The 17,177-nt window shown below is 35.8% G+C and overlaps 1 protein-coding gene across 1 annotated transcript in view; it reads right to left on the reverse strand.

Annotated features, from left to right (window-relative positions):
- TNNI3K (TNNI3 interacting kinase) overlaps positions 1 to 17,177 on the reverse strand; it is a 302,223-nt gene that overhangs the window by 89,962 nt on the left and 195,084 nt on the right. Inside the window, exons 18-20 of the mRNA XM_023209399.2 lie at positions 10,246 to 10,298; positions 9,874 to 9,926; positions 6,798 to 6,930 (exon numbers count right to left, since the gene is read on the reverse strand). Of these exons, the coding sequence (XP_023065167.1) occupies positions 6,798 to 6,930; positions 9,874 to 9,926; positions 10,246 to 10,298 (239 nt within the window). The remainder of the gene's footprint in view (positions 1 to 6,797; positions 6,931 to 9,873; positions 9,927 to 10,245; positions 10,299 to 17,177) is intronic.

Consider the following 17,177-nt stretch of genomic DNA (forward strand, 5'->3'; position numbering starts at 1 on the left):
AAAGAAAGAAAGAAAGAAAGAAAGAAAGAAAGAAAGAAAGAAAGAAAATTCTTTATTAACAGATGACATAATTATTTATGTAGAAATCCCAAAGAAGGTACAAAAAAGGGAACTAGGATGGATAAGTAAATTTAGTAAGTTTGTGGGGTACTAGATTGTAATAAAACATTATTATATTTCTATATATTAACAGTAGCAAAAAAATGGACACTGATTCATTTTGTTTTATTAAGTTCTCGGGAAACATGTGCAGGATGTGCAGGCTTGTTGCATAGGTAAACATGTACCATGGTGGTTTGCTGCACCTATCAATCCATCACCTAGGTATTAAGCACAGTATGCATTAGCTATTTTTCCTGATGCTCTCTCTCCCCTGGCCTTCCCCAACAGGCCCCAGTATGCATTGTTGCCCTCCCTGTGTCCATGTGTTCTCATTGTTTAGCTTCCACTTATGAGTGAGAACATGTGGTGTTTGGTTTTCTGTTCCTGTGTTAGTTTTCTGAGGACAATAGCTTCCAGCTCCATCCATGTCCCTGCAAAAGACATGATCTTGTTCCTTTTTTATGGCAGCAAAATATTCCATGGAGTATATATACCACATTTTCCTTATCCAATCTATCATTGATGGACATTTGAGTTGATTCCATCTCTTTGCTATTGTGAATAGTGCTGCAATGAACACAAGCATGCATGTATCTTTATAACAGAATGATTTCTATTCCTTTGGGTATATACCCAGGAATGTGATTACTGGGTCAAATGATATTTCACGTTTTAGGACTTTGAGGAATCACCACATTGTCTTCCACAATGGTTGAACTAATTTACGTTCCCACCATGAGTGTAAAAGCATTTCTATTTCTCCACAGGCTCACCAACATCTGTTGTTTGTTGACTTATTAATAAACGCCATTCTGACGGGCATGAAATGGTGTCTCATTATGGTTTTGATTTGTATTTCTCTAATGATCTGTGATGTTGAGCTTCTTTTTATATGTTTCTTGGCCACACAAATGTCTTCTTTTGAGACATGTCTGTTCATGCCCTTTGCCCACTTTTTAATGGGGTTGTTTTGTCATGTAAATTTGTTTAAGTTCCTTGTAGATTGTGGGTATTAGACCTTTTTCAGATAGATAGATAATAAACATTTTCTCCTATTTGGTAGATTGTCTGTTAACTCTGATGATAGTTCCTTTTGCTGTGCAGAAGATCTTTAGTTTAATTAGCTCACATTTGTCAATTTTTGCTTTTGCTGCGTTGCTTCTGACATTTTTGTCATAAAATCTTTGTCCGTGCCTATGTCCTGAATGGTCTTGCCTAGATTTTATTCTAGGGTTTTTATAGTTTTGGGTTTTACATTGGTCTTTAATCCATCTGGAGTTAATATTTTTATAAGGCATAAGGAAGGGGTCCAGTTTCAGTTTTCTGCATATGCCTAGCCAATACTCCCAGCACAATTTATTATATAGGGAATCCTTTCCCTATTGTTTTTGTCAGGTTTGTCAAAGATCAGATGGTTATAGATGTGTGGTCTTATTTCTGAGTTATCTATTCTCTCTCATTGGTCTATGTGTCTGTTTTTTGCTTACCAGTACCATGATGTTTTGGTTATGTAGTCTTATAGTGTAGTTTGAAGTTGGATACCATGATGCCTCCAGCTTTGTTCTTTTTGCTTAGGATTGTCTTGGCTATATGGGCTCTTTTTCGGTTCCATATGATTTTTTTTTTTTTTTTTTTCTAATTCTGTGAAGAATGTCAAAGGTTATTTAATGGTAATAGCATTGAATCTATAAATTACTTTGGGCAGTCTGGCCATTTTCATGATATTGATTCTTTCTCTCCATGAGCATGGAATGATTTTCCATTTGTTTGTGTCCTCTCTTATTTCTTTGATCAGTGGTTTGCAGTTCTCCTTGAGGAGGTCCTTCACTTCCCTTGTTAGTTGTATTTCTAGGTATTTTATTTTCTTTGTAGCAATTGTGAGTGAGAGGTTCATTCACAATTTGCCTCTCTTCTTGTCTATTGTTGGTGTATAGGAATGCTTGTGATTTTTGCACATTGATTTGTATCCTGAGACTTTGCTGACATTGCTTAAAGCTCAATAGGTTTTTGGACTGAGACGATGAGGTCTTCTTGACATAGGATCATGTCATCTGCAAACAGAGACAGTGTGACTTTCTCTCTTCCTATTTGAATATGTTCAATTTCTTTCACTTGGCCTGATTGTCCTGGCCAGAACTTCCAATACTATGTTGAATAGGAGTAGTGAGAGAGGGCATACTTGTCTTGTGCCAATTTTCAAGGGGAATGCTTCCAGCTTTTGCTCATTCAGTATGATAATAGCTGTGGGTTTGTCATAAATGGCTCTTATTATTTTGAGGTATGTTCCATCAGTACTTAGTTTATTGAGAGTTTTTAACATGAAGGGATGTTGAATTTTATCAAAGACCTTTTCTGCATCTATTGAGATAATCATGAGGTTTTTGTCTTAGTTCTGTTTATGTGATGAATTGCGTTTATTGATTTGCATATGCTGAACCAGCCTTACGTCATGGGGATGAAGCCAACTTGATTGTGGTGGATAAGCTTTTTGATGTGCTGCTGGATTTTGTTTGCCAGTATTTTATTGACAATTTTTGCATCAACGTTCATCAGGGATATTGGTCTGAAGTTTTCTTTTTTTGTTGTATCTCTGCAAGGTTTTGGTATCAGGATGATGTTGGTCTCATAATATGGATTAGGGAGGAGTCCTTCCTTTTCAATTGTTTGGAATAGTTTCAGAAAATAAGGTACTAGCTCCTCTTTGTACCTCAGGTAAAATTCAGTTGAAATCCATCTGGTCCTGGGCTTTTCTTTGGTTGGTGGGCTATTTATTATTGCTTCAATTTCAGAACTTATTATTGGTCTATTCAGGGATTCAACTTCTTCCTGGTTCAGTCTTGCAGGGGTGTACATATCCAGGTATTTATCCATTTCTTCTAGATTTTCTAGTTTATTTACATAGAGGTGTTTATAGTATTCTCTGGTGGTTGTCTGTATTTCTGTGGAGTCAGAAGTATATCCTCCTTATCATTTTTTATTATGCCTATTTGATTATTCTCTTTTCTTCTTTATTGGTCTAGCTAGTGGTCTATCTATTTTATTAAATTTTTCAAAAAACCACCTCGTGGATTCACTGATTTTCTGAAGGGTTTTTTTGTGTCTCCATATCCTTCAGTTCACTCTGATGTTGGTTAGTTCTTTTCTTCTGCTAGTTTTGGTGGTTGTTTTCTCTTGGTTCTCTAGTTCTTTTAGTTGTAATGTTAGGACGCCAATTTGAAATCTTTCTAGCTTTTTGATGTGGGCATTTAGTGCTATAAATTTATCTCTTAACACTGCTTTAACTGCATCTCAGAGATTCTGGTATGTTGTCTCTTTGTTCTCATTGGTTTCAAGGAACTTCTTGATTTCTGCCTTAATTTCACTTTTTTTACCCAGGATTCATTCAGGAGCAGGTTGTTCAATTTTCATGTTGTTGTGTGATTTTTAGTGAGTTTCTTAATCTTAAATTCTAATTTGATTGTGCTGTGGCCTTAGAGATTGTTTGTTATGATTTCAGTTCTTTTGCATTGGCTTACGAGTGTTTTACTTCCAATTACGATGTTGATGTTTTTAAGAGTAATATTTAAAATAGCATCAAGAGACACAAAATAAATAGAGATAAGTATAATGAAAATTATGCAAGGTTTGTATGCTAAAATATGTAATATACGAAATTTAAGAAGATCTAAGTGAAGATAGAGATAAACCATGTTTATCGAGGAGAAGACTAACATGGTTAAGATGTTCATTCTTCCCAAATTGATGTAATAATTAAATGCAATCGAATCAAATTCCAAGAAGCTTTTTATAGGAATATAGACAAGCCAATTCTAAAATTTATATGGAAAAGCAAAGAAACTAAATGGCCAGAACCTTTTTAACAAAGAAGAACAAAGTTGGAGGATTCACATTACTTAATTACATGACTTATTATAACATAGTAAGATAGTGTGGTATTGATTTAAGGGTAGACACATGATCAATGAAACAGAATAGAGTTGGAAATAAATGCATACATACATGGTCAACTGATTTTTGAAAAATGTATCAAAATAATTTAATAAGAAAGGATAATATTTTTGAAAAATTATGCCAAAAAATTGGACATCTATATTAAAAAAACAAATGAACAAGCCAAAGAATAACAAATTCAACCCAAACTGGGTACTTTAAAAAAATAAGAACTCAAAATAGATCTTATAAATATAAAACCTAAACCTGCAAGACTTCTATAAAAAAATAGGAGGAAGTTTTTATGGCTTTGAGTAAGGCAAAAATATTTTAGATAGGATACAAATTGATTTAAAATTTTGGTAAGATGGATTTCATTGACATTAAAAACATCTGCTCTTTGAAAGACGTTGCTCAGAATACAAAAAGGCAAGCCACATATTACAGGAAAATCTTTGCAAAACATGTAGCAGGAAAAGTCCTTTTCCCTAGAATCCCTATAATCTAAGAAGTCTTACAACTAAATGATGAGACTTTTTAAACAAATATTTCACAAAAGAAATATGGATACCAAATAAGCACGTAAAAATGTCAATATTTCTAGTCATTGGAGAAATGTAAATATCACAATGATGTTCCCCACTCAAATGGCTAATATATACATATATATTTAAAAATAGACAATTCAAAGTGCCAGCAAGGATGTCAACTGAAATTCTCACCGACTACTGTTGGAAATTCATAATGGTACAGACACCTTGGAAAAACTCTTATTATAACATGTAGCAATCCATCTGTTACTCATTTAACCAATGGAAATGAAAACAACCACACAAACACCTCAATTATTTGAGCAGATTTATTCTTAATTTCTCTAAACTGAGAAGAACTCAAATGGTCATGAACTTCTGTATGCATAAACAAATCATGGCACATCTATAATATGAAATATTACACAGGAGTGAAAAAGAATAAATTACTGATAAATACAGCAACATGATTCCATTTATATGACATTGGTATATAGGCAAGCTTATCCGGACAGAAATGAGCTCATTGGTTGCCAAGGGCTGGAGGTGTGGGAAGTGGATTGATTCCAAACAAGCACTGGAAACTTTTTGGAGTGATGGAAATGTTCTACATCTTGATTGCAGTTGTGGTTATACAGCTGTATATATTTATTAAAACTCATTGAAGTGTTAACCTAGCAAGGTAAATTCTACTGCATATATATTATACCTAAATAAACCCGATTTTTAAAAAGACTATTGCAGTGGTTTAAATGAAAGACGGTTTGGGCTAGGATGGTGGTGGATGATGGTAAGTGGTAGAGAAACCCATGTATTAGAAGGTAAAATCAACAGGGCCAGGTTAATGGACTGACTCAGGGGATGAGGCAAAAGGAGTTGTATTTCTTTCTTATGAAAAAATGCCACAGTACATTTAAAATTATAATCAGTTTTTTGTATATCCATCAATCTTATCAGGATGCACACTCTAAGAGGTAGAGAGAAGGAAGGACATCAGAACAAGACCTTACAAATGGCAATGTTGTTTCAGCTCAAAATAGAGTCCACACATCCACACTGTAATAAGGGCTAAGTCTAATTTAAAACTATAGAAAATATGTAGAGAAAAATTAGGACAATTACATCATCATTATGCTTAACAAACTATGCACAGAGCACATAACCTATGAAAAGCACTCTGCTATGCAGAGTGTAATTAAAAGACCATATGGTAGCTTGGGGAAAAAAACTCCAAAATAGAGTATGAGATGAGATGTGGCTTCCTCTCTGTACATGAGACTCATAAATATTTTGATGTTGGTCAAGACTTTTAACTTGTTAAAAAGGATGTTTAAGTAACATCTCTTTTGACTTTATCCTTCTTATATAATGTTATAGGGTGGCCGTTAGGAAATTACAATATAATTATTTAAAGATTACTTATGATTACATTTGACAACTACTTTACAAGTGTGCTAAGTTTTAGGGATGTAAAGTCCTTAAGGAGATTTGTCTAGTGTGACAAGATATGAAAGCAATCCAAATGCAATTGAGAGATAGATGCAAATGAAGTCTACTTTAAACCTAAAATATGTGTCTATTTTACCTGTGATTAGATTCCTCACCTTCACTTTCTTCATGTAAGCAAAGCATAATGTGTATCATCAATGAAAGCCAGACTCACTGCATGCTCCATTTTTAGAATGTATCTATCTATATATATAGATAGATACATATATATAGATAGATACATATATAGACACATACACACACACACACACATAATACAAAAATGTTAGGAAAACCAATCTTCTTTTTTGTGATGTGAGATAAGCAGAGAGCAGCCCTAATAGGTTATTTCTGTGTTACTGCTTTCTTATCCCTATATACATGTTAAAAGGGCAATTCTAAAATCTAATCTTAAAAAGTAAATATCACATTGTCCACCTTATTTGCCCTCACATGCCACATGATCATAGTTATTTGCTTGTTTTATTAGCAATCAATAAGTCAAGTCCTAAACTTTCATATATATTTATACCTGCATTTCTGTGTGTCTGGGTCTGAAATCACGGTTAAGTCATTAAATTTTCTGGGTTGGGCACACACCTTAAAACAATCTGAGATTGTTTGCTTACTTCCTCTTTTGCCATCTCACTGAGAATAATCATTTTGTGAAAAAAAAATATTTCTTGAAGTTATAAAAATCCAGTGAACTTTGTCAAACAGGAAAACTTCAATTGCATCGTGTCTTACCTGGCTTGAGATGAGCGAATGGAATTTCGCCAGTGAGAATTTCCCACAGACACAGAGCGTAGCTGAAGACGTCTGCTTTGATGGTGTACCGAGTGCACTGCGTGAACACCTCAGGAGCCATCCAACGGAGGTTCTGCACATCAAGAAACATCCACAAGCCATTTACCAAGTGTTTGGTTCCTCCGCTGCAGAGTAGCATTCTTCTCAGTGAGAATTGGCTGTGTTCTCCCGATGCTCTCAAAAGGCATAAATATAAATTAACATCCATACATATTGCCCTCAACGTGTATAATCAACACATTTATACATACACAGTGTGTTTACTGTGGCTGTTCAGTTCCTCAAAGGGCATTTTTTAATCATTGGAAGATCATAAAATTCATAATTCTTCCTAAAGCATCACACCAGTAATTAATCATCAAGTAACTCTGCCTCTTATACAATGAGAGGCAGTATTTTTTTAAAAAAATCTATAAACATCTTTCTCCCTTAGAAGCCTTCGAGGTTCAGAATAGCCAACCATGGATTCATCTAGGGACCCTATGTCTCCCTGGGAGTGAATCACACACTGTGGGAGGCACCTCCTGCAAGTCTTCAGGTTGTAATTTAGGAAGTTACTAAATTAGGCCCATAAATAGCGTGCTCATGGCTGAGGAGAGAAATGGCTCCAAAGGAGTGCCCAGAATATTCCTATGAAGTAGATTTATCACTGGCAGGATCCGGTCTGTCTTATTTTCTCTGCCCAGATGTGCTATTTATGAATGCTGTTTGTGCAACATTCTGGAAAGGAAGCCCATAAAATGTTACAAGTCCCTTCATGCAAAGTTCTAGCCTCTGTTTTGATGAGATTATGTACATTCTGTTCATTTGTGATTTCTCATTTTTCAGTTAAAAAAATTAGTTTCCATTCTGGGATGCAAATGCATAAATTTGGTTGATTTCTAGTTTAGGGCACAGAACACTGAGTTTTGAGTTAGGAGATGAAAATTCTAGTTCTGGCTCTACCACTTACTGAACCGCTCTGGGCAAGTCTCATGTTTCCTGGACCTCAGATTCCTCAAGGACAAAGCACAGGAGCCACACCCTCCCAGTTCTAAATCCCCATGGCACATTATCTTACGAATAAACTTTACTAAACACTTTTAAATGTCCATTGAAGGAAACCATTATTCTTTTATCATTCTTACCAAAATCTTGTGTGTAGTGTTGGTTGCTAATTCTTTTGAAATGTACACCTTATTTTGAAACCAAGCATAGTTATAGCTTTCCAATAGTATCTTTATTCTTATTATGGTGCTCTTATGCAATTTTTCTACGTGAGCTTCCGCATTCCAGAAAGCCTCCATTTCTATAGCAAATTATGCATTGTGTCACAACATTGTATATGTGGGAGCAGGTACACAGTATGCCCGTTTTTGCACAGAGGGGTCATAGGGTGATTAGATAACATACATAAAGCCACAGAACTAATAAGAAACAAAACAGCTTTCAAAATAAATTTCAAATTAACTCTCTTATTCTAGCAGCATAGTCTTTAAGCACAGCACTAATTTATTTATTAGCACTAATTTATTTATTTATTAGTGCTGTGCTTAAAGACTATGCTGCTAGAATAAGAGAGTTAATATTACCTGCTGTTGGTTAAATTCAATTTAATTACAATCAACAAAAGTTTATTTAGTTGGAGAGTCTCAACTAACTGCTTTCTAGAAAAATGTGGGGGAATTTTTAAAAGATGCAGTTACTCAAGATCAATCTTAGGCCAATAAAATCATAATTTCTAGGGATCAGATTCAGGCACTATGCTTAAAAAAGTTTCTAAACTTATTTTAATGTGCACCTAGGGTTGAGGACCACTAATTTAGCTGCCTCTATGTCCCATGTCTTGGATGAGCTTTGTGTCCTGCCAAAAGATCACTCATTGTTCCCACTTCCCTCACCTCATAAACTGCCACTTTCCTCCTTGATCACCTCACTCCGGCCACGCTGACTTTGAACACACCAAGAACTTTCCTGCCCCAGGACCTCTGCACTTACTATTGCTCCCACCTGCATAGCTCTCCCCCCATGTAGGTTACTCCCATGTCAGTCCTCTTATTAAATGTTAACTTTTTCCTTCATCCTATCTAAATGGCATCCCCATTACTCTCCATTCATTTACTTTGCTTTTATTTTTCTTCAAACACTCATCACTGTCTGAGATAGATTTTGTTAATTTGTCCAGTATTTATCCCCTTCCAATAGTATATTAGCTCCATAGGAACAAGAACTTAGTTGATGTTGCAAAGAATGAATAAGAAGAGAGGACTGGAGTTACAAGCCTGTTGTGATACTAGTCCAGAAAAGAAATGATGAGAATCTGAACTGAAGCAGTAGGAAATGAGAGGTTTAAGAGGTTAAGATGAACTTAAAGAAGAAAAGAAAGAGACATCCAGAAAAGGTGACTGAGTGTAAGCAGAAGCAGGAAAGGGAAGGAATGAAAAATTACTCCAGGCTTAGGTAATTAGTTATCACAAGCAGTCCAGAAAGAGAAGTCTACTTTTTTTCAGGGGGAGTGAAGGAGAGGGCAGGTAATGAATTTAATTGCAGACATTTTGAGTACAATTATCCTTGCTTCAGATATTATAATTTATATTTTACTTAAACATTAATACTTGGATATACCACTTATTACCTTACAATGTTAAAGTGGAGAACGATGAATAGTTAATAGATGCTGATGAACTACTAATTTTATAGTGAGCTCCCTATTAAATGTTAACTCCACTATAAGTAGTTAGGTGATCTAAATATGAAATGATCCATGCCCACCATGTTCTTTTCAGTTACATTTGAAACATATTCTGTAGTATTTTACCCATAATGTTTTCCAAATATATATCTTATCTATTTCTCTAGTAGAACCTTGAGATAGTTATTTTGACAGCTTACTAAAAATAAAAACATAAGCCATTATCCTGACACTGAGACAATGACATTTCTTCCAGTTAAAACTGTTCTCATATTACGTCCTCTCATGCTGAGATTACACATTTTAATTGGTTTATAATTATAGGAAACACAAGCAGCAGCAAACCCCAGGTTGTTTTGTCATGTTGTCTTCATCCAGAGACTGTAGAAATCTTGATTCTGAGGGAAAGAGAAAATAACCCACGTCAAAGGAAATATCTTAAAACCAAGGTCAACGATCACAACTAAAATTTTGAAACCTCAAGAAACTTCTGTCTTTTTCAAATTCTCACTTCCCTTCTCTTGGCTGGAGATAACAAAGAAGAAAAACTAGAAATAAATGACAGAGTTTCAAAATGTAGGGTCACTGAAATTTGAATGACTTGGGGTAGGATAGCTGTCAGTGTTCAGTGTTCAGTTTCATGGTAGAATATCAGGTGCCCAGTAGGAACAAAATAAAAAAGGATGCCATTTGGGGTATTACTCATGGAAATCTCACCTCCAAAATCTGCCACCACAGCATGCCCGTCCTCATAGAGAAGAATATTGTGACTGTTAAAAAAAAAAAAAAAAAAAAAAAGTAGACATTGAGTAAGCTTTGGTATGTCCTAATCTAATTGGTCCCTCAAAGAAGAGGACCATAGACATCATTTGTTTGCCCTACAGACTAAATTGGCCCCAAAGGGCTAAATCAAATTTTTTGAGTTTTGCTGATTCAAAATAGCTATTTATAAAATGTAATCATGTTTATACTTTATCTAATGTTGAAGGTATAAAGAATTCCTACTTTAGACAAACCCTCTAAACTTGTCAAAAAGACCCATCAGCTGAAGATCAGTTTCTCAGCTCCTTGAGGCTCATTTGCTAACACAATTGTGGTTACAAGGAAAGAGTGAAAAGCATCATGGGCCTATTAGAGTCAGAGCAAGAGAACGAGCTTGCTGGAACCCTAGGCACAAAGACAGTTCAAGATAAGGCTTGAAATGAATGTAGCAAAAGGATTCTCTATGAAAATACCATGATCAATACATTCTAGATACAATCTCAGCACAAAGGAGTGTTTTGAGATCTGTGAAATGATGCCAGCTAAACCACTTTTTAAGGTTTTGAGGAGAATAGCATAAAGGTCACCAAAGTCCCCCTTCAACCAAGAATTCAAGTTAGATTAAGAACAGTGTCAGAGTAGATCTTAAATGTTCTCACAACACACACAAAAAGGTAGCCATATGAGGTGGATAGATATGTTAATTAGCCTGATTATGGTAATCATTTCACAATGTATACATACATCACATCACCTTGTACATCATATGTATAACTTTTGTTTGTTAATTACACCTCAATAAGGGCAGAAAAAGGAGTGTCCTTTTTAAGAAGTAAATCAAAGCTGAGATAGTCCAAGGAGAGGTTAGTCTTCCCCAAAATTAGTAAATTTAGTTGTGGACTATCTTACAGATATGCATATGATAGTCCAAGATTGTCTTTGAATGTTTCTTACCATATGTCTTTGATGCTCATTTCACATTTGGCTTGTAAATGAGTCTTTTCAGTATTAGGAGATTGCCACTGGATTTTTTTTAGTGCACATGGGCTATATTATATTTATTTTATAATAAATTACATTATGTTCCTTTATCCTTAATTATTTTGCTTCATGGTCAAAACATGAAAAATACCACTATTTCTTAATCTTGAGTGAGTCCAATATGATATTGAATCACTTTATGTAATTGCTTTCCCACCTTGACTTGACCTTTACAAAAAAAGTTACTTTTGAACTTCTCTTGTAATTGCTACTGATTTTATCTTTGGAGTATAGATAATCTTCTTTTAAATTACAGAAAATCTAAAATACGTTAAAATCATATTTCTTGTAGTAGCGTGGTATAGAAGTATTCCAGGATGTCAAACAAAACAGAGACCTCCAACATGATGTCTTTAACCACAAATTACTAATGAATATACATGATGAGAACGAGACTGTCCTGTCAGAGAATGCTACAGCACCAGGAGCTCTCTGGAAGTTCAAATGCAACACAAAAAGTTCATCTACACGCTGTACTACTAGATAGAGTGGGTTAAGAAAGGGATTAGCTTTGAAGTGGGCTTTGAAGAACAGTCAGTTTGTAAGTGTATAAATATGTGCTGAGACTTTATCATGTGCCAGGAAAATTTCTGTATACTGGAATGTAGTGGTGAACAAGACAGGCAAAGACTGAATTTATATGGTAGTGTAAAGGAGATGAGGCTGGAAGAGACAACTGGGGAAATGAATTCTAGATTGGGGAAAGATCTTGGCAAAGGGCAAGAATTGGGAGTGTGTGTAGTATACAATAGGAATTATACTAAAAATGTACTTATTAATCAGTGCATGCTAAAATATAATGAGGGAATATCTGGGTGAAAGTGGTGTTGAACTGCTAGGGAATTTGAAATTAGAGAACAATTCTGGACTTGATGCAGGATGTCAGAAAGTACTAGTACAAGTTTTTAGGTATATATTTTAATACTCTGAAATCACAGACTGGTATTTCCAAATAACTTTAGAATGCAGTTACCAAATGACTAAAGTGTGAAGGTAGAGTAGAAAAAAGAAAGCAGTAGAGTGGATCCATCAAAACATCTGAAAGAAGTGTCTATATCTGGGAGCAGTTTAAATATTAGAGGCTAAAAGTCAATGACAACAATAACAACAACAACAACAACAACAAAGATAACGTCCAAAATTCTAGCTTGACCTTCTGACTACAAAGCAATAATATACACAGTGAGAAAGAGCCAGAAAACCTGGCAACTTTTATGAATAGAATAGTGGCTTACTTGGGAGTCTGTGGAACTTGAGTCAGAGTTATGCTTGGGAAGATTAGATACACCTGATAAACAACTATAACATTTATCATATTGAAGTCACATTCAAAGTGAACTCTTATGTTTAAAAAACAGTAACAAGTCAAATAAAACACAGGATGCAGTGACAGTTTAGGAGCCCAGGACAATGCGAGTTCACAGCAATAAATGGGTCTAAATGTCCAAAAGGATGCTATGAAAGTGACTTTGCAGAATGAGAGCAACTTAGCAAGTGCTAGAATAAAGTGAAAGTTTCTATTCACTTCAAGATAGTCTTGGATTTGTCCACTCCTTCTCTAACCACTCAGTAATAATGAAAACTAAATTGTAATACCATCTCTAAGATTCTTTCACTCATTTTTTCCCACTTTGAAGTAAGCTGTGCTTCCTATATGGAGTGAAATTCATGAAGGGGAGCAGGCAGGGTTGAAGCTGAGAGAACCTGTGCCAATCAGTCACAGTGACCTAGCTTCAGTGGGCATCACACCCAGAGTCAAAGCCTCTAGAGTCAGGGAGGTTGAGTGAAGGGTCAGCAATGTCAGGTTTGAGGATACCAGGGAAGGAGAAGAGCTTGCAGCTTAAGCCAGCTAGGACAACAGAGCTGGTGCAATTATTATTAAAGATGAGTTCAAGAGTTTATTACTGAGAGATGTCATGAGCTACAAGTTTGGAGCAGTGTAAAGATTGTGGGAATGTGGAAGCAGTGACAGAGAGGGTGGCAGTGCAGAAAGAAGGGAGTAAATATTGAGTGAGGGTCTCCTGTGAGCAGGCACTGGTGTTTTCAACGTTTTTCCATTTCTCATGGAGCTGCTATGGAGATGGTATTAGCATACCTATTTTACAGACGGATAATTGAGGCTAGAGAGGTGAAATCAGTGTCCCTTATCATAGCTGGGAAGAGATGGAGCCAGGATTCAGTCTCCAAAACTTTCCTGTTTTAGGAGAAGCTGATTCTCACACCAACCATACCCAAAGGAGGAGGCAGGACTGCTATAATTAGATGTCTGGAAATAAATTCCAGAAATCTTGTTTGGGTGAAGTCAGGCCTACCAGCTAGTGCCCAAAATACCTGTTTTCAATATGTTACTGTAAGGTGACGAGACTGAAATCAATAAGCTAATTAGAAATAAATCTAATATACCTCTGTTCCACCAAGGCAAAGCAGGCAAAGACTAACTTTCCTCCCTTCAAGAGATTGGATACTATGTCATAGGCTCTTTAAAGAAATGTAGGTAAAGGAAGCATAATCACTGCAAACAAGGAAAGTGCAATTTGACCTGGGAAGTAAGCCAGGCACATGAAGAGTGTCAACACCAGGGAGACAATGATCAGGATCAGGAGAGAGAAATAGAAGGGTGATGGGAATTCTCAGACTTCTTTTCCTTCAAAAGATCGCGCAAGAGGTTTATTTACAGCCATTTGCTCTTCTATAAAATCTTGAGAGAGAAAGACAGTCCTCTGTTATATATGATGTTGCAGAGTATATTCATGAGCATTGTAACATTTGTGGAAACAGCCCCATGAGTCAGATCCTTCTAATTTGAATCTGACAAATCAGAAAAATTTGATTTGATTTGACAGATGAGCAAACCTGTCAGTAGTTAGTTGAGCTAGTGCCTCAGCCCTTACCTTTGAGGTCAAGGAAAATAGTTAACTTATACTATAATATACAAACATGTACACATAAGCTGTGCACATGCATGTGCACACACACACACATACATACACTTGCATCTTAAACTCTCCAGAAGCATCTTTTAGGGCGAAGAGTCACTGAGGAATGCTTTTTAGATAACAGAGAGTTTGGTAAAGACAATTAAAGGAATTTAAGTAGATAAAAGTCAACAAGTCCTTTATGCTTAAGGTAATTTTTAGCATTTCTGCATTTAACATTTTGATTTCATCTAAATAAATGTGATTTCTATACTCCACGCTGTTTGCTCACTTGCAATTTTGTTGTGTCAAGTGAGGCTTAAGCTCAGAAGCAAGTTGCTTAGTTCATGAGCATGCCCAGCCAACCTTGCAGTGTCAGCAGCTCAGAAGGCTTTATTGCTCCTTTTGATCACCCTGCTTTATAGGAGATATGATATGCTTGAAGCGCATTTACTAATCTGGAGACCTGAACACATCTCTACATTTTACTGTAACTTAACTCCTTTCATCTCTTGCCCCTCAGTCTCCTTGGCTTCTTGCCCCAGATGGTAGGATTGGGTTGAAGTTCTAGCTCAACCAATTTCTGACTCAGTTTACTGTCTCTGCTGTGAAGGCTAAGTTCTGTGCTAGAAATTACAGTGTATGCCTTCAGAAAGACAGTGTGGTCTGATTGGGAATGAAATGCAAACTGAAAGAACGATCAAGTTACATAATCTAAAACTTAAAGTGGTTTGCATTCTGAGATACCTAGAAAATAATATAGTGAATGTAAGAATTTATTATAAGAAGGATCATTAACCAAGTAGAAAAAAATAGTCTTAAGAAATACGAGGAACAGGAGGTACTACATAGAAAGAGGACCTAGAGTCAGAAGACAAATCAATACCTAGTTTTTGCTATTACCAGTGCTGTGATTTTGGCCAAATTATAATACTTTAACTTTTTGAGACTCCTTTTCTCATCTTCAAAAATTGTAAGAGAAATGAAGAAAATGAAAAAGAGATAGATGGAATTTGGTAAATTCTGAACTGCTAAATAAGTATTAGCTATTATTAATGCAAATAATACCTAGCTTACAGCATGTCTGTACAACTTAAGTGCAAATGCACTGTTGTAAACAATAAAGCTGTATACATTAAGTATTAAGTAATGAATCTTGGAAGCAAAGTGTCTTTCTGACTCGAAACTCACAGTAGAGACAGACTTTACTGTGGAATATTTCAAGTCACTCTTAGCCCTAGAGAGTCTCTTTTCCTTCCACTCTTACTGTCTAATTCTCCAAAACTATTTCTGCTTTGATTGAATGACTGTGTTTCACCTAAAGGAATCTTTGTTCCCCTGACTGCATTGATACCACAGTATTTGGATTTGGCTCTAGCTTTGTCTTTTACCATGAAGCAAATGATTTGAGTCAATTGTTTATGTAACAGAAGTGAGTATTTATCTCTTTGAAGTGTCTGTCTTTCACAGATTACTCCACAATAATGTTCTCTTAACCTTAACAATGCATGCACTTAGTGGAATACAAAATATAACCGAGGGCAAGATTTACTTCATCCAAATAAGCGATGTGAGTAGAATCCATGCTCTGACCTTCAGTTCTTTCTTCCTCAGTAACACAGTTCACGTTCAGAGATGAATAAGCTGTTTGCAATGTGGTGTCTGCATATGTGTGTGTTGTGTTTAAATCTTATAAATGTTTTCTCCAGATTTCTTTTAACCAAAAGTGAATGAAAGTTAAATTCTGTTGGTTCCTTTCTAAAAATTAAAATTTTCCCCAACCTCAGAACTGAATTAATTTAATGAAGTCATTATGTAAGGATCATGAGTCTTTTCATTTTAATTGCCTGTATTGAAAATTTACCTAAAGCGCTCAAATGATTCATAATCAGTTGGTTATGCACTGTAGTCCAATACTAATTGTCACTATTAATCAGACTGGCCTGATTATTAGACCATTTTCCAATTCTGATTTTCTTTCAGAGCTGGACTGAAGTTCATGGTGGCCTTAGAAGGATCAAGGTGACTTGCTACTTTCACTCTGCTACCATTAGGAGTTCTTTTAAGTCACTTAAAAATTCATAAATATTAATTCATTTTTTCTGAATTACAGAGCCATGTAATTGCCTATGTCAGTCGTTACTAACAAAAACTAGTGTAAGGGCACCATGGCCAACCTCTCAGCGTCCTTATTTGAAGAGATGACAGCCCCCAGAAGCGTAGGCTTAATAACACAACTGCAATGCTTCCCAGGCTTCCTATAAGCCACTGTTTTCTGATGTATCCCTGAAGGTGATTAACTCACATGATTAAAGACACATGGCTATCGGCATGCCTGGAAGCATTCCAAGGGTTAAATCAGTGGAAGCAATTAGGCTTCATTTTCAATCTCATCACACTGTGAAAGTCATTAGTTTACAAACACATCTGCCTGACAGGCAATCATTCAAACCTGATGCTGAGGAGTCCTGGTCTTCTGATCTGCTGGCTGCCACAATTTGCCCTTAGAGCTATGTGATAGCTCAGGACTCTCTTCCTGCCACAGACCTTTCTGGGGAGTCTTACCTTGGTGACCTTCAGAATAGGCAACTACATTTTTCTCTTCTCGAGTCTTACTTGAAAACCCCTCATGAACTTTTGGCAGCTGCCACTGCCAAACTCAGTGGGATACCTGAATATAAGACTCCCATACACTGAACTGATTCCAATTTGTTTCAAGGCACTGACTAGACCCTTGAAGTGCAATTCACATCCACTTACTTTGGGTCTTTGTACCCTTTCCTAAAAAACTCTTCCAAGTCATCTAGATCAGTTCCTTGTAGTCACAAATATAGTCTCATATGCTTCCTATTTTGGTCTTTTTCTTATCTGATTCTATCTATCTATCTATCTATCTATCTATCTATCTATCTATCTATCTATCTATCTATC

The sequence above is a fragment of the Piliocolobus tephrosceles genome, chromosome 1 (assembly GCF_002776525.5).
Source record: "Piliocolobus tephrosceles isolate RC106 chromosome 1, ASM277652v3, whole genome shotgun sequence".
Lineage (NCBI taxonomy): Eukaryota > Metazoa > Chordata > Mammalia > Primates > Cercopithecidae > Piliocolobus > Piliocolobus tephrosceles.